General features: G+C 37.9%; 1 protein-coding gene across 3 annotated transcripts in view; it reads left to right on the top strand.

Moving 5' to 3' along the window:
• PPP1R21 (protein phosphatase 1 regulatory subunit 21) overlaps positions 1 to 18,764 on the top strand; it is a 70,110-nt gene that overhangs the window by 27,902 nt on the left and 23,444 nt on the right. For all 3 annotated transcript variants that reach the window (XM_082427692.1, XM_082427691.1, XM_082427693.1), the window contains exons 8-13: positions 465 to 517; positions 1,006 to 1,155; positions 3,632 to 3,733; positions 3,821 to 3,909; positions 6,216 to 6,352; positions 16,705 to 16,797. In XM_082427692.1, the coding sequence (XP_082283818.1) occupies positions 465 to 517; positions 1,006 to 1,155; positions 3,632 to 3,733; positions 3,821 to 3,909; positions 6,216 to 6,352; positions 16,705 to 16,797 (624 nt within the window). The remainder of the gene's footprint in view (positions 1 to 464; positions 518 to 1,005; positions 1,156 to 3,631; positions 3,734 to 3,820; positions 3,910 to 6,215; positions 6,353 to 16,704; positions 16,798 to 18,764) is intronic.

The raw sequence follows: 18,764 nt of genomic DNA, 5'->3' as shown, positions 1-18,764 counted from the left end.
GATGTGCTGTGATGGGGGCGGGAGCCTGAGTTGTCAGGGAGATGCAAGGAGGCAAGGGAGCAAGAGGAGGCAGTGTGGTGCAATTGACGGAAATCAAAGAGGCAGACGGGGAGCAGGTTTATGGGAAAGATGTTGAGGGTAACTTTGCTGTGGCTTAATATTCTAACAGATTGGTGTGCATCTCTTTACCTACTGGTGTGTACATTTGTGAATAAAAGCCTAGATCTGGGGAGAGAAACTGATGTTGACCCAACTGGGATGGATGAACCCCCCTGTTGGGAGTGGTGGGAATGAGGGGTACAGAGTACAAAGAGGCCTGTGCGGAGTGCACCGCAGTGATCAGGAAGGGAAGGGGCTGAGGGGGAGAGAAGCTGGGAAATGGGGTGAGCATTTATTATTTCTCAGTTAAGCTCTTTTTTCGTCAATGTAAAATGACTTAACGAACAGCCATTTTTGTTTTGTAGAATATAGTCGGTATAACGCTCTGAACGTTCCAGTCCACAATAGGAGACATCAGGTAAAGATGAAGTTTTTATTTTCAGTGGTGTGTGTGTCAGACTTTTCAGAAACACCAATTAGTTGTTTGGGCCCCTGTTTAGTGCACCAAACCATTGCGTTTAACTTTACTTTCTTTTCTCACACATTCTTAAAAATTGTGTAACTCGCTGTTTTTTGAATTTGTAAATAATATAGATTTTTGCCGTCTCTTGTCCGATAACATTAGAACTGAATTGTGGGATGCACTGATTTTTGAGTCATACCTTTCTTTTAGGTTTTGCACTTAAACAGTCTAGGTTAAGTGGAGAGGTATATTTACCAAAACTGGCGGCTTTCTATTGTAATTTACTTAGACGGTAGTATTAAAATCTAAGTGGGAGCAAATGAATTTAAATTAAGGAATAATTATACTAGAGTTCAAATGTTTCTCCAAAAGCAGACCTAACAAAGTTGTTTGGGAGTAATAACTTGATAGCTGACTTTAACTGTATCCTTTTCATTTTAAAGCTGAAGATGCGGGATATCGCTGGGCAGGCCCTGGCTTTTGTTCAAGATCTTGTCAAGGGTCTTCTGAACTTTCACACCTATACAGAACAGAGGATTCAGATTTTTCCTGTTGATTCTGCCATTGACACTATATCTCCATTGAATCAGAAGGTACATTTAACTCAGGATACCTTTTGTTTGCCCTGAACAAATGTGGAGACTTGTTACTAATTATCAGACCACTTCTGTGCCTCCGCCAAGTACTGTGGAGGACATGGGAAAAGCTACAAGTCGTAGTCTTTACCCTCAAGATAAAATACGGCAAACGTGGGGATTCTTAAGAAATGAAATAGTAAGGGAGTTGTTAAAGACCTTAGTGTGAGTGAGTGGTATGGGCAGTAAGTGATATGAGGTCATCAAGGAGGGGAGATTGCTGTCCGTGGTAGTGTCTGGAAAGGTTCTTTGGTGATTTAACTGGACTTCGAAAAATGAGCATGATTTGCGTAGGAGGAGCGAAGCGGAGTGGGTATTTTTTCCCCGCAGAAGAGGGAAAGACATGAGCAAAACCATGGAGTAGGAAACCATAGGGAGTAGGCACGTAGTCACATACCACCACTTTTGCCATATCATGCTGGTAACACAGACTGGCCCTGACACAGTGTGCGAGGGTGTTACTCAGAGCCAAGAATAGCAGGAGGTGGGGATTATTGGGGCCATCTTGAAGGGAGGAAATTAGGGGGCTTGCAATAGATGAACTCTAAGTGCCCCATACTGTGGTGTCTGAAGTGAGTCATGCCACTCTCTGCTTACCTGATTCTTCTCATCAGCTTTTTTTTGGTGTCTGTGTGTGCATCATGCAGTATTTCCAGGGTTTGAATAGTGTTTATGTCCACAGATCCTATTAGTATAGCAAAGGCTTAGATTCTGGAGTCATACTTCTGGGGTGGCAGCCCAGTTCTGCCACGTTCTATGTCCCCTTGGTCAGTTTATTTAACCTCTCTGTGCATCTTGAAAATGGAGGATAAAGTACTTACCCCACAGGTAGGTATGTTTGAGGATTTAATGAGATAATACATGTACAGTCCTAAGAACAGTGCTTGGCACATAGTAAGTACTCAGTAAAGGCTAGCTCTTACCATCGTCATCATGCTGCCGTACTCATAGGAAGCCCTCAGCAGATGCTTGCTTTTCATCAGTTTTCATCTGACTCCACAAATCTTTTGAAGTTCATAAAAATTAAACTTTGGGCCTTTGAAATGCTCTTTAATATCACCGTGGGAAAAAGCTTTCAGATGACCTCGGTAAGGAAAATGGAACTGCAGCATTTTAATGTAGTTATATTTTCTTTTATACTTCCTATAATATAAAAACATTTTTTTCCACTGATTCTTTGTCCATTATTTTATTTTATTTACTTTTACTTTTAATTAATTATTTATTTGTTTGTTGGTTTGGTTTTTGGGGTTTTTTGGCCACACCGCCTGGCTTGCGGGATCTTAGTTCCTCAACCAGGGATTGAACCCGGACCCCAGCAGTGAAAGCGCTGAGTCTTAACTGCTGGACGACCAGGGAATTCCAGCCATTACTTTATTTTAGCTTGTTGCCATGTTATGCCCACACAGCGAGAATCAAATATGTTAATCTTAACAGAAACATTTCATTACTTTGAAGAATTCATATTTTTCTCAATATTTTACCCTTGGTGCTTTGGCCTCTGAAAGGCCCTATGTGATTTTCTATTAAGTCTGTATTACTGCAGATTCAGAAACCATTTGTTAAAATATGACCAAAGCGTTTAGACTTGTTCATAGAATCATAGAGTAGATATTTATACCTGAGCTTAGAGTTCAACTTATTTACAGCTCTAAAGATCGAAGCCCAGAGAGACTGAATTTCCCAGGGCCATATATCTGTGTAGTTTGCACTAGGGCCAATTGAATCACCTATCTGCAAAATGAGACCTTACATTTCTATACTGAGAAAACGAAATTTGAGCCATTATACAGTATTTAGAAAACTGAGATATTTCACAAGTGAAAAATTAACTTCTTGCTTCTCAATTGTCTAAATGCCTGGGGGATCTTTTTCTGAATCTATTCTTCATACTGAATTAGTCCTTTGTAAATATTACAGTATCCATGACAGTTATAAAAGTTTTTATATTCTCATTTTGATGATAATTACATTACTGGAATTTGTTAACCTTGAACATTGTATACAGTGAAAATAAGAAACTGTACTTAAAAGCCTTTTGCTTCTAAAAAATGAGTTAAATTAAAATCTGTCATACAGTTTTGATTATCAAATCTTTTTTTTTTTTTTTTTTTTAACTGGTACCCCTATGAAGAAGCAGTTGTTTAGAGAAGAAAGCCTGTCGGTGCTGTGTTGTAAATTGTATCCCCTCCCCATTTGCTTCATGCCTGGTCATTAATTATGTCATCCCTCTTCTAGTTCCTCATTTTGCAGTGGAATGGGGACTTGGGGATAATATCTAGGATTTTAGAGGGGAGCTCTGTGTAAAAGCCTGATTTCCCAAAAAAAGTTTGCAGAAGAATTTAGGTTTAAAACTCAGCGAGTCCATTTATGAATGTTTTGCTATTCTTTTTTTTCCAGTGATTTAACTGACAATTCTTTCCCTTCTATTTAGTTCTCACAGTATCTTCATGAAAATGCATCCTATGTCCGCCCTCTTGAGGAAGGAATGCTTCATTTATTTGAAAGTATTACTGAGGATACTGTGACTGTCCTGGTAATTTTCTTCTATGTTTTACTTCTGGAAATGGGAGCTCTTCTTTTTCAAATGACACTATTAACCTTGAAATTTTTTCTTTTCCAGGAGACAACTGTGAAATTGAAAACTTTTTCAGAGCATTTAACCTCTTACATATGTTTTCTTAGGAAGATTCTTCCTTATCAGTTAAAAAGGTACTTACCCTCTGGGCCAGGGAGCTTGGGGAATTGTGAGGTGTCATCTGAGCTGTGCTGGAGTTAATAAAGTAATAACATGTGCTTCTTGTGATCTGCCTGACCTTTCTGCACCACAACCAATTTGGACTTCTGTGAAAAAGGAAAGTCATGGTTTGAGCAGCACAAACATATATGTAAGAAAATTGAATTATAGTTTGTCAGCTAGGGTTTTTTCAGTATTCTGTACTGAGATTACTACTATAACCACATAATGCAATATGAACGAGTATTTTTAATGATTGGGAATGACACACTTATTGAAGGAAGTATTTCATTTTGGGGTATTTTTTATCCTTTTACTATAAACATCTAGATGGGGGTTATAATAGTTAACCTCTACATTGCAATTTATAATCCTTAGGTTTCTTTGAAATAGTATATTGTTTTTATTATTGGTGATTTATTTAAGTTATAAAGTAAAAACTTTGTTTACATACTTCAGCCCTCATAGGATATGTCATTAAGTAACCTTAAATGTTCCATCTTAAACATTTCTGGAAAGGCAAGAGAAAATAATTTATGTAATTGGAAATTTGAGAATACTGCTTGTACATTTTGATACTTTTGGTCTAAAACTACCAAGAGTCCTAATTCATCTAAATCTTTTCATCCTAAGATTTAGTCTTTAAAAAACGTAATCAAAGAATAATACAACTGGAACATAGGAGAAATAAGAGCATATATGTAGTATAGTATATTGCAAAATAAGGTTTAGGAAATACGTAGATGAATAACTTACAGATGTTGAAGATATACAAGTAATTATAGTTTTTAAGTCCTTGTAAAACTAAAGTAGTAGGTTTTAGCTTTTCAATAATATGAAATTTTATTATTAAAAAATTAATGTGTTAAGAGCCATCTTATTTCCTAATTCTAACCTAACAAGGTATTTCAGTAACTGAATTCTATGATTTGTGCACATGACAGAATTTTAGGAATCAGGGAATTATGACAAACTAATAATTGTGAATTACAGTTTCATTCAGATCCTTAAATGTTTTATTTAGTTCAGTATAATTAAAGTTTTTTTGAAAATTGGCTCTGGAAGTTTAACACTAAATTGAATACACTTTATTGACTTGGCTTATGTTGAAAAGACTCTTAAGAACCATTGCAAAACTTCTAATTGCCAAACATCTGCTCTTCTTATCATCCTGTGACTTCCCCTTCTCCAGGCTCCTATCCCATTCCTTACCTCAGGATGGCATATATAAGCCTCAGTTGCCCCACTTGCCCTTGAGTCTCATTGTCTTTGTGGACTCCCCTACATATGTAATTAAATTTGTTTTTCTTGTATTAAAAAAAAAAAAAAGAACCATTGCAAAAGTGGTATTTACTACTTGAAACAGTTAAGCATTGTTATTTTATCTTAATTTATTTTTTCACTATTACATTTTTAGAAACACTGGATAAGTCCTTTCTTGATTTAAGATTCCTATTCTTGGAATGTTCTGTTCCATATGCCTTCAGCCCTATCTTATCAGGTATTCATGTTTTTAGGCAATTTTTTGGTCATTGGTTTAAATACCACTTTAGTTGACAAGATGACATGTTCATTAGTAGTAAATGGGCTTAGTACTGAATGAAGCTGTTTGCTATAAATAAGTAGAAGAGGAGAAGAGGCAAGGTCGAGGGAATGGATATGATTATCATTCTGTGCAAATAACTTTCGTAGCTTTGTGTAAAAAGCATTTTACTTGATTACTGCACATTTTAAATAAACACTCTTAAGAGTCAATGTAGTTTTTTTTAACCTTATAATTAAGTTTTCCAAAGCATCATTTAAAATTGAAAATGGTAAAATGTATTTTATGAATGTTAAGCATTTATTTTTGTATTGAGCCTATAGTTGTTTTTTCCAATCTGTTTGACTTTTGAACCAACATACACTGAAAAAGGTTTCTCAATGATTTTCTCTCCTAGTTTCTGTGTAATTAATTCTCTTTAGGAATTCAGTCTATGAAATATTTTTCTCCTGAAAATATTTCTAAGGGAAACATGTTTTTGCTGCTCTCAGGATGGAAAGATAATGGGCACCTCCCTTTATTTTTTCTTCCATTTAGTCGTCTTTTGCTGCATTAGCATTTGCAGCAAGCAGGTGTATGTATTATGGCATAAAAAATGGAACCTTGTAAATGAGATCAAATTCCTTTTTTCGGTAAATTCTCTCTTCGGATATAGATGTTTGAGAATTTAGATGGTTTCTTATAGCTAGTTGAAAATTGTTCAGGATGCTCGCTTTTATAAAATCTGCCCTTTCTTAGCTTAGAAGAAGAATGTGAAGCTTCCCTTTGCACGTCTGCATTACGAGCCAGGAATCTAGAGCTGTCCCAGGACATGAAAAAGATGACAGCTGTGTTTGAGAAGCTGCAGACTTACATTGGTCTTCTCGCCTTGCCAAGTAAGCGTGTTTGTTACTCATGGTTCAACTTGAAGAACTTAGAGTACAAGAAGCTTGAGGAGGGAGGTGGTTTGGCGTGTCGGAGTGAGAAGAGCCTAGGACCTGGGGTCAGAAAAACTTGAATTCAAATCCTCCAGCTCCTTATACATTTATGGTCTTGGGCAAATCACTTCTCTGCTTCTGTTTTCCCACTTATAAAATGGAGGTAGATGTGATTATTAAGTTAAATTAAGAATGTACAATATCAGGCATCGAAGACATACATTAAATATTAAATCTCTTTCTCTCCTTCCTCTTTTTTAAATGGAGAGGGGCAAAGCGTAAGAATTCGTAGTAACTTTCCAACAAGTAGCATAGGGGAAGGTTAATAGTAAAAATGCTATTTTTAGTGGAACTGTATCATAACAAAGCCCCAAAATGTAAAGGTTGACGGTTTTGGGAAAAAAAATGCTGTGTGTTGCCCTTTGGTTTAATTTGAAAAAAGTCTTTTCAGGTCATTGAATGGACCTCAGTTTAAATGATGTTTGTAAGAAAACCATGATTTTTGTAGTAGTGATTTGATTATTTGTTTTTTTGTAACAGCTTAAATGTGATATAATTTACATACCATACAATTTACCCATTTAAAGTGTACAGTTCGGTAGTTTTTACTATAGTCACAGACATGTGCATCAACACTACAGTCAGTTTTAGAATATTTTCATCACCTTAAGAAGAAACCTTGTATACTTTAGCTATCACCCTCTTATTCCACTGTTCTGTCCCCGCCCAGTACCAAGCAACCACTAATCTACTTTCTGTTTATAGATTTGCCTGTTCTGAACATTTCATATAAATGGAATCATATAATCTGTGGTCTTTTGTTTGGTCTTTTGTGACTGCTTTCTTTCACTTAGCATAATATTTTCAAGATTCATCCAAGTTGTAGCATGTATAGGTATTTCATTCCTTTTTATTGCAGAATAATATTCCATTGGATGGTTATATCACATTTTATTTATCTACCTATCAGTTGATGGACATTTGGGTTGTTTCCACCTTTTGGCTATTGTGAATAATGATGCTATAGATATTTGTGAACAAGTTTTTGAGTAGACATATCTTTTCATTTCTCTTGGGTATATACCTCAGAGTGGAATTGCTCGGTCATATGGTAACTTTATGTTTAATTGTTGGGGGAACTGCTACCTTGTATTCCAAGGCATGTGTACCATTTTATATTCCCACCAGCAGCAGGGTTCCAATTTTTCCACATCCACACCAACACTTATTATGTGAATTTTTAAAAAATTTCTTCTTTTTTTTAATTGAAATATAGTTGTTTTACAACACTGTGTTAGTTTCAAGTGTACAGCGTGTGTGTGTGTGTGTGTGTGTGTGTGTGTGTGTGTGTGTGTGTATCCATCCTTTTTTCCGACTCTTTTCCATTATTGGTTATTATAAGATATTGAATATAGTCCCTGTGCTATACAGTAAATCCTAGTTGTTTATTTTATATATAGTGGTGTGTATCAGTTAATTCCATACTCCTAATTTATCCCTCCCCCGCTTCCCTTTTGATAACCATAAGTTTGTTTTCTACGTCTGTGAGTCTATTTCTTTTATAAATGAGTTCATTTGTATTATTTTTTAGATTCCACATATAAGTGATGTCATATAATATTTATCCTTCTCTGTCTGACTTACTTCATTTAGTATAATAATCTCTATGTTCATCTGTGTTGCTGCAAATGGCATTATTTCATTCTTTTTTATGGCTGAGTAATATTCCATTGTATAAATATACCACATCTTCTTTATCCATTCATCTGTCAATGGACACTTAGGTTGCTTCCATGTGTTTGCTATTGTAAATAGTACCGCTGTTAACATTGGGGTGCATGTATCTTTTTGAGTTAGAGTTTTTGTCTTTTTCATATATATGCCCAGGAGTGGGATCACTGGAGCATTCCATAGTGGCTGTACCAATCTATATTCCCACCAACAGTGTAGGAGGATTCCCTTTTCTCCACATCCTCTTCAGCATTTATTATTTGTAGACTCTTTGATGATGACCATTATGACCAGTGTGAGGTGATAGCTCATTGTAGTTTTGATTTGCATTTCTCTAATAATTAGCAGTGTGGAGCATCTTTGCATGTGCATGTTGGCCATCTGTGTGTCTTCTTTGGAGAAATGTCTGTTTTGGTCTTCTACCCATTTTTTTTTTGGCTGTGCCACGCAGCTTGCGGGATCTTAGTTCCCCCATCAGTGGGTTGAACCCGCACCCTCGGCAGTGAAAGCACAGAGTCCTAACCAGTGGACTGCCAGGGAATTCCCTTTACCCATTTTTTTTATTGGGTTGTTTGTGTTTTTGATATTGAGCTGTAGGAGCAGTTTGTATATTTTGGAAATTAAGCCCTTGTTGGTTGCATCGTTTGCAAATATTTTCTCCCAGTCTGTAGGTTGTCTTCATTTTGTTTATGGTTTCCTTTCCTGTTCAAAAGCTTATAAATTTGATTAGGTCCCATTTGTTTATTTTTGCTTTTATTTCTTTGGCCTTGGGAGACTGATCTAAGAAAATATTGCTACGATGTATGTCAAAGAATGTTTTGCCTGTGTTCTCTTTTAGGAGTTTTATGGTGTCATGTCTTATATTTAAGTCTTTAAGCCATTTTGAGTTTATTTTTGTGTATGGTGTAAGGGAGTGTTCTAACTTCATTGATTTATACGTAGCTGTCCAGCTTTCCCATACCACTTGCCGAAAAGACTGTCTTTTCCCCATTGTATATTATTGCCTCCTTTGTTGAAGATTAATGCGCTGTAGGTGTGTGGGTTTATTTCTGGGCTCTCTATTCTGTTCCATTGATTCATATGTCTGTTTTTGTGCGGTACCATGCTGTTTTGATTGTGGTAGCTTTGTAGTATTATCTGAAGTCTGGAAGGGTTATGCCTCTAGCTTTGTTCTTTTTCTTTGGGATTGCTTTGGCAATTCTGGATATTTTGTGGTTCCATATAAACTTTAGAATTATTCTAGTTTTGTGAAAAGTGTCATGGGTAATTTGATAGGAATTGCATTAAATCTGTAGATTCCTTTGGCTAGTATGGGCATTTTAACAATATTATTTCTTCCAGTCCAAGAGCATGAGGTAACTTTCCGTTTTCTTGAATCATCTTTGATTTCATTTATCAATGTTTAATAGTTCTCAGCATATAAGTCTTTCACCACCTTGGTTAGGCTTATTCCTAGGTTTTTTTTTTTTTTTTTGATATGATTTTAAACAAAATTGTTTTTTACTTTCTGGTATTTCATTGTTAGTGTGAAGAAATGTAACAGATTTCTCTATATTAATCTTATATCCTGCTACCTTACTGAATTCATTTATGAGTTCTAATAGTTTTGTGTGGAGTCTTTAGGGTTTTCTATATAGAGTATTATGTCATCTGCACAAAATGACAATTTTACCTCTTCCCTTCCAATTTGGATATTTTTGTTTCTTTTTTTTGTCTGATTGCTGTGGCTAGGACTTCCAATACTATGTTGAATAGAAGTGATGAAAGTGGGCATCCTTGCCTTGTTCCAGAATTCAGCTTTTCATCACTTAATATTATGTTGGCTGTGGGTTTGTCATAAATGACTTTTATTATGTTGAAATTTGTTCCCTCTATACACACTTTGGTGAGAGTTTTTATCGTGAATGGATTTTGAATTTTGTCAAATGCGTTTTCTGCATCTGTTGATATGATCATGTGTTTCTTATCTTTCCTTTTGTTCATGTGGTGTATCGCATTGATTGATGTGCATATGTTGAACCATCCTTGTGACCCTGGAATGAATTCAGCTTGATTATGGTGTATGATCCTATTTATGTGTTCTTGGATTTGGTTTGCTGAACTTTTTTTGACAATCTTTGCTTCTATATTCATCAAAGATGTTGGCCTGTAATTTTCTTTTTTGGTAGTGTCTCTTTCTGGTTTTGGTATCAGTGTGATAGTGGCTTCATAGAGTTACTTTGAGAGTGTTCTTTCCTCTTCAGTCTTTTGGAAGAGTTTGAGAAGGATAGGTGTAAGTTTTTCTTTGTATGTTTTGTAGAATTCCCCAATGAAGCTATTGGGTCCAGGACTTTTGTTTGCAGGGAGATTTTTTTTTTTTTTTAATTACAGATTCTATTTTACTTCTAGTGATCAGTCTGTTCAGATTATCTGTTTCTTCTTGATTCCGTTTTGGCAGTCTGTATGTTTCTAGAAACTTGTCCATTTCTTCTAGGTTGTTCATTTTTTTTTGGCATATAACTGTTCATAATATTTTCTTAAGATTTTTTTATATTTCTGCAGTATTGGTTGTTATTTCTCCTCTTTCATTTCTTATTTTGTTTATTTGGGCCCTCTCTATTTTCTTCTTGGTGAGCCTGGCCAGTGGTTTGTTGATTTTGTTTATCCTTTCCAAAAACCAGCTTTTGGTTTTATTGATTTTTTTTCTGTTCTTTTAAAAATATCTATTTTATTTATTTACTCTCTGATCTTTATTATTTCCTTCCTTCTGCTGACTTTAGATTTTGTTTGTTCTTTTTCTGATTGTTTCAGGTGGTAGTTTAGGTTTATTTGAGATAGGCCTGTATCACTATGAACTTCCCTCTTAGGATTGCTTTTGCTGCATCCCATAGGTTTTGTATGGTTGTGTTTTCATTGTTGTTTGTCTCAAGGTATTTTTTAATTTCCTCTTTGACTTCATTGTTGACCTATTGGTTTTTCAGTAGCATGTTGTTTAGTCACCATATAATCATTTTTTTCTCGTTTATCTTTCTGTGGTTGATTTCTTGTTTCATGCCCTTGTGGTCAGAAAAGGTGCTTGAAATAACTTTTGTCCTTTTAAGTTTGTTGAGGCTTGTTTTGGGTCTTAGTTTGTGGTCTGTTCTAGAGAATGTCCCATGTGCCCTTGGAAAAAGAATGTGTATTCTATTTTTTTTTTTTTTTGATGTAGTGTCCTGTAGATCTCAATTAAGTCTAACTGTTCTTTTGTGTCATTTAGGAACTCTGTTGCCTTATTGATTTTCTCTCTGGAAGATCTGTCCATTGATGTCACTGTGGTGTTAAAGTCTCCTACTATTATTGTATTCTTGTCAGTTTCTCCCTTTATGTCTGTTAGTATTTGTTTTATATATTTAGGAGCTCCTATATTGGGTGCATGTATGTTAACGATTGTGGTATCCTCTTCTTTGTTGATCCTTTTATCATTAAACAGTGTCCGTTTTTGTCTTTCTTTATGGCCTTTGTTTTAAAGCCTGTTTTGTCTGATAGGAGTATTACTACTCCTGCTTTCTTGTCATTTCTACTTGCATGAAATATCTTTTTTCATCTCCTCACTTTCAATCTTTGTGTGTCTTTTGCCTTTAAGTGGGTCTCTTATAGGCAGCATATTGTAGGTTCTTGTTTTATTATTCAATCTACCACTCTTTGTCTTTTGAGAGGAGCATTTAGTCCACTGACATTTAAAGTAATTATTGATAAGTACATATTTATTGCCATTTTAAACCTTGCTTTCCAGTTGATTTTGTATTTCTTCATTCTTCTTTTATTTTTGCTTTTGTGGTTTGATGGTTTTCTTTTGTATTATGCTTGATTTCCTTTCTTTTTGGTTTTTGTGAATCTGTTTTATGTTTTTGATTTGTGGTTACCCTGGTTTTCAAGTATGTTAACCCATAACTATATCTACTTGCTTTGGACTGGTAGTCATATAAGCTCAAACACATTCTAAAAGATCTACATTTTCTTACTTGCCTCTTCCACATTTCGTGATTTTGATGTCCTATTTTACATCTGCATGTTTATCCTTTTACTTTCATCATGGTTATAATAGCTTTCACAGAATTTTTTTTAATTAAAAAATTTTTTTTTAAATCTATGTACTGGCTTATGTAAGTGATCTTCAATCTTTTTATATATTTGCCTTTCCTGTTGTGATTTTCCCTTTCCTATACATTCTTGCTTCTTTTCTAGTTAGAGAAGACCTTTCAATATTTCTTTTAGGATAGGTTCAGTATTGCTGTATTCTTTTAGTTTTTGCTTGCCTGAGAAATTCTTTATCTCTCCTTCTATTCTAAATGATAATCTTGCTGAGTAGAATATCCTAGGTTGTAGGTTTTTCCCTATCAGGACTTTAAATGTATCTAGCTACTCCCTTCTGGCCTGCAAATTTCCTGTAGAGAAATCAGTTGCTAGCCTTATGGGCGTTCCCTTGTAACTGACTCTGTTTTTCTCTTGCTTCCTTTCTCTATCTTTTGCTTTTGCCATTTTAATTATGATATGTCTTGGTGTTGATCTGTTTGGGTTCATCTTGTTTGGGACCCTCTGTGCCTTTTGTACCTGGATATCTGTTTCCTTCTTTAGGTTTGGGAAGTTTTCAGCCATAATTTCTTCAAATAATTTTTGATCCCCTTTTCTCTTCTTCTTCTGGGATTCCTATTATGCGTAGATCAGCATGCTTTATATTATCCCATAGATTTCATATGTTGCTTTCATTTTTTTCATTTGTCCTTCTGTCTTCTGTTCTGATAGGATGATTTCCATTATTCTATCTTCCAGACCACTTATTCATTTTGTGGCATTATTTAGTTTGCTGTTTATTTTCTTTATCTCGACTTTTATCTTGGCAATTGAGGTGTCTGATTTGATTGACTCCTTTTTGTAGTTTCTAGTTCCTTATTACAGTAATCTGCATTTCTATCAATAGTCTTTCTTAATTCCTTCGGCATTTTTTATTGCCTCCTTTTTGAACCTGGGGTCTCGTAGACTGGAGAGGTCTGTTTCCTTGTTTGTTCTTTCAGGGGATTTCTCTTGTCCTTTTAATTGGGAGTAGTACCTCTGCTTTTTCACTTGATTTATATTTCTCTGGTTCTATGAATTTAGGAGAAACAGTTATCTACTGTTGTCTTGAAGGTCTGTTTTTATGAGGGAGCAATCCTGTATAGACTGTGTGAGTCTGGTATTTTTGGTGCGAAGGCTGTTTTTGGTATGGATGCCTGCCACATCTTTCTTCAGAGTGTACTGGCCCTCGTTCCCTTGCTGAGTGGTGTGTTTTGTGTTGTGGTGAGCAGAGCCTGCACTGGATGTTGGGTGGTGTCCTCTTTGCTCTCTGCTTGTCACAGCCCTGTCAGGGGGCAGGGTCTGCTCCCTAGCTGTTGGAGTAGAAGACCCCAGATCTAGTTCTAAGCTGTGGTATGCAGTAGGTGGAACTGGAGTGCTCCCTCTGGAAAAGGAGCCACTGCGTGTCCTTCCCCAGGAGCTGTCTGCCAGTATGTGCTACTCTGTGACACTGCCTGCCACCTGATGTGCACTCCCACACAGTTCACTGTTGCTGGCATTGCCCTCAGAGGCTGCCTCCACTGCGGGAGCACCTGTAGTTGGCTCAGATTTCAGCCCCACCTCCTTGTGTGCACGCCCACAAAATTCGCAAAACCCACAGCGGCTGGAGCCTTGCCCCACTGTGAGCACACTGATGACGAGGCTGCTACGGTGGGATCCATGCCCCTCCCTTCCTGTGTTGACAGTGGGCTTCCTATGGCAGGCTCATGGTCTGTCTGCATGCACCCCCATTTGTGGCCGCAGGCCACACTCTGGGCCCTTTGGGCTATGTCCATGCAGCCAAACCGAGTCCTCTCCCTGGGTCTGTCTGCTGAGCCCGAGTTTCAGCACCCAGCTGCTGCACACGCCAGCAGCTGTGTCTGCGGCTAGGAAGTGCGGCAACATGGCAAGGACCATCTGTTTTGGTCTCTCTCTACCCTGCAGGGCTGCAGGCCAGCTCCTGCATTCTCCTCTAGAACCTTTGAAGCTCCCTATCTGTCTTGGTGGACCTCCCAGCTGTTGAAGGAGGTTCCCAGGGTGAGGGAACCTTTCCTCTTTCACAGCTCCCTCCCAGGTGTGTGGGTCCCATCCCGATTCCTCTTCTTCTCCCTTTTCCCTTTGTCCTACCCAGTTACACAGGGATCTGTTTTGCAGCTTTGGTTGTATGAGAGCTTCTGCCAGCTTTCGGTAGGTATTCTGTGAGAATTGTTCCACATGTGGATGTATTTTTGATGTATGTGTGGGAGGAGCTGAGCTCCATGTCCCTCTACTCTGCCATCTGGATCTCCCCCCATATTATATGACTTTTTTTTTTTTAATTTATTTATTTTATTTTTTTATTTTTGGCTGCACTGGGTCTTTGTTGCTGCGCGTGGGCTTTCCCTAGTTGCGGCGAGCAGGGGCCACTCTTTGCTGCGGTGCGTGGGCTTCTCATTGCGGTGGCTTCTCTTGTTGTGGAGCTCGGGCTCTAGCCACACGGGCTTCAGTAGTTGTGGCTCGTGGGCTCAGTAGTTGTGGCTCGTGGACTCTAGAGCACAGGCTCAGTAGTTGTGGCGCATGGGCCCAGCTGCTCCGCGGCATGTGGGATCCTCCCGGACCAGGGCTCGAACCCGTGTCCCCTGCATTGGCAGGCGGATTCTTAACCACTGCGCCACCAAGGAAGCCCTATATGACTTTTTGATTTTTGCCATCCTCGTGTTATTATCTGACTTTTTGAAGTAGTATCTCATTGTGGGTTTGATTTGCATAACCCTGGTGTCTAATAATGTTGAATATCCTTTTGTGTCCTTATTGGCCATTTGTATATCTTCTTTGGAGATATGTCTGCTCAGATCCTTTCTCCATTTTCCAACTGGGTTGTCTTTTTATTATTGAGTTATAAGAGTTCTTTATATATTCTAGGTGCAGATCCCTTATTGGATATGTAATTTGCAAGATTTTCTTCCATTCTTGTGGGTTATCTTTTCATTTTCTTAATGGTATCCTTTGAAGTACAAAAGTTTTTAATTTTGATAAGTCAAATTTATTTTTCTTTTGTTGCTCAGGCTTTTGGTGTCATATCTAAGAAACTGTTGTCAAATATGAGGTTGTGAAGACTTACCCTTATGTTTTCTTCTAAGAGTTTTATAGTTTTAGCTCTTTACATTCAGGTCTTTGATCCATTTTGAGTTAATTTTTGTATATGGTGTGAGGTAAGGCTCTAACTTCATCTTTTGCATGTGGATATCTAGTTGTCTCAGCACCATTTATTGAAAAGACTATTCCTTCCCTATTGAATGGTCTTGGCACCCTTGTTAAGAATCGGTTGACCATAGGTGTCAGTTTACCTTATATCTCCAATGAATCCACCAGTTTCCTCCGAATTACCTTCAGCACAAGTGCCATTATTTTTGAGAGCATCCCTAGGCTTGAACTTTTCCACAGTCTGTTGTGAATTAAGTCAATTCCTTTGGGAAGAGATTCAGAGCTTTCTGTTTTAAGAACTGTTTCTCCCTTGGGTTAAATCTCTGAGCCATGGTTCTGTGCAGGGGCTGATGAAAGTGATGCACTTCTCTCAGAGTGACACACCTGCATTAGTAGCTGAGCACTCCGTGGAGAGGGTAGGGCAGCAGCTGCTGGTCTCCTCAGCTTGCCTCTTTCAGCATGGAACTCCTGTTAATGAGCTGGGGCCAGGGTGATCAGGGCCACAGATTCTCAGCAGCACCATGCCCACGTAGAGCCTCCATCCCACAAGTCAGGGCTGGGTAAAAGAAGAGAACCCCCCACCTCTGAGTCATACTTACCTAGAACTTAGCCTCAGCAACAGGTAGCTGAGAGCGAGATAAGGAATGCAGCCCTCCAGCTGAGTTAGGGGAGAGGGAGTCTTGTGTTCTTGGCTGCACCCTCTGGACTGGGATTTCTAGCTCAGTGACTGGTGAGGGGACGGAGTGGGTTCTGGTTCACATACCACAGATTCTTGCTATTCTTACTGAGTTAATATAGATTTTCTTGATTAAATGTTTCTTCACTTGCTGTATGCCCTTAGGATAATTTCCAGAGTTTAAAGTGGTTATTTTTAAATCATTTTCACCAGTTGTGCTGGTGAGTGGATATGTGGAGCTTGCTTATGCTGTCATGCCAGAATTGGAACTGTGATGTTTGACTAATAGTGTTTTTAGTGATGTTCAGCAAACAATAATATGTAGGGGAAGCACAAAATGAGAAATGTGTTCTGTAGTAACAAGGTGAAATTCACAAAGGCTTTCATTTCAAAAAGAATCATGAAAGACATAATCCTGCTTAGCAATTTAATTTTGATTTTTATAACCATTAATATCTGTGGACATGGGGGATGCAAATCAGTTTAGATCCCTGTAATTATCACCATTCTATCTGAATGTGTCTACAATGATTTTAAGAGCCATTATTTTCAACATATCACAATCAGTATTCATTCTCTCTCTTCCCAAAAGTAGAGGGGAGATGGTGGGCTGTCAGTTTTTCAGGTGAATTCTTCTGGGAAAATGCTTAGGTTTGTGATCTTGGTTTCCTAGGTACGGAGCCAGATGGACTCCTTCGGACAAACTACAGTTCTGTCTTAACAAATGTTGGTGCTGCTCTGCATGGATTTCATGATGTCATGAAAGGTGAGGCTTGGAAAAGAACATAAATAAGCTTTGTCCCATTTTCTCAGATCTGCCTGAATGAGATTTAAACAAATACTGCCAAGGCTAATAGACCCCAGATAAAGGTTTAGTAGCATTTGGCTTACGTTGAAGTGCACAGCTTACTGCCTTCTGCTTTTCCCATCTGCTTCTTTCCTGAAGGTAAACAAAGTGCTGAAGAGAAACCCTTGTGCATGGAACTTTAGCCAAAAATACATTACACTGACTTAAGGCAGGTGTATGAATTTTATCAAGCCAGACATGCTGTTCAGAGGCATTTAGCAAAATACTGCACTTGTTAGAGCCCAAACATGAAGGAACTGAGGAAATGAAGGTTTAAAGATCCCAGAAAGAATGCATTGGTTTTCTACCCTCCTGTGTGTTTTTGTGTTTAGAGTACCCATTATAAGTCCTGTTTTGTTCAGGAGAGCCTTAAGGAATGAAGGTCTGTTTTCAAGCTTTGGTCAGTTTTTAGTTGCTATGTGCTCCTAAGAATATGCTTGCCGAAGGGCATTTCATTTGCTTCCTAGCATGTGATTCTGAGTCCTGACTTTTTAATCTGTATTTCTGCATGGCTTCTAGGTTTTTTTCCTCCGTTCTTTTCCTTTTGAAGACTGTTGGAGTAGGGGGAGGAGAGGAGGGCAGGAGCAATTATTAAGGACTATTGGAAATAGCCCAGGTGCCTAGATTTTTCACTGTGGTGTTTAGTGTACAATTAGTGACCAATTACTGGTTTCACAGAAAATACTTTTTAAAAACTTAAAACTTTGTTGGATGGCATGTATAAGATGGGTATATTTGGGGCCTTTCTATAGATTGGCACATAACCACATAACCTATGTTACTGGGAATCATTCTTAGTTTCAGTGGAATTACCCAGTACTACCTTACCATTCAGTCTGGAAAATGGTCCTTCCTGTGGCTTGTCTTCAATTATAAGGAACTTTAAAAGTCACTGTACTTCTGGAGCTAACACTGGTTGCAGGAGTCACAGCTTGCGTAGACAGTCTTGGTGGCAGGTGACAAGAGGCAACCCCAACCCTGCACAACCTAGTCTGGTCCATAGAAAACCCAAGGGACTGGTACCTTTTTCCTGTGCAGCTTTTGGTTTGGGGAGCTCAGACTTAACCATAGTCCTCTATTCCAGAACTTTACGTAACGTAGAACTAGGCCATTGAAACCACAAGTAGCTCTGTGGCTACAGGTTTTTTGGTTTTGTTTCCTAAGTTTTCCTATGCTAATGTTATGATTTGTTCCTGCTAGTGTTTTCTCTAGAATTTTGATAAAAGAGAGGCTGGAGGGTAGCTGTCCCTTGAGGGTCTTAAAGCTTCATTTACATTTAAAAAAATCTTGATTTTATTTATATTTCTATAAATAATAATGTACTTCTGAGTTTTCTAAAAATGCTTTTGTTCATATATGACATAAGATGCCAAGTGGTCCAAATCAAAGAATGTTACTATTATTATTTGCTATGAGCTGGTGGAGATTATCAGAGGAGGATCAGAGGCTCCCTTAGCCCCCTTTATGCCTCTGCTTGTTTCTGTCCTTGAAAGTGAACATAATATAAAGAGAGAATATTGGGAAACATGAAGGATGGTTGGCAAACAGATTATGGCCTCTTGTTGCTAGTTTTACAGTTCAAATCTGTCTTCTTACCCAGTTGGAAGACTATTGTGTCTCTCTCATGAAAACTCAGAGTGAGCATTAACTGGCATTACCAGAATATACTTTGTTTTTAAGAGAACTTTTATTTCAAATCTTTTCCCTTGATGCTTCCTTAATTGCTTGGTCCAAGTTGGAAAGAAGGAAGGAAGGAAGGCAATCAAGAAGGCAGGCTGGGGTTTCCCTGGTGGCGCAGTGGTTAAGAATCCGCCTGCCAATGCAGGAGACACAGGTTCAAGCCCTGGTCTGGGAAGATCCCACATGCCGTGGAGCAGCTAAGCCTG

Source organism: Balaenoptera physalus (genome assembly GCF_965194825.1).
Source record: "Balaenoptera physalus genome assembly, chromosome: 15".
NCBI classification, from domain to species: domain Eukaryota; kingdom Metazoa; phylum Chordata; class Mammalia; order Artiodactyla; family Balaenopteridae; genus Balaenoptera; species Balaenoptera physalus.
Note: the sequence above shows the minus strand (reverse complement) of the source record. Positions and strands in the feature narration are given on the sequence as shown.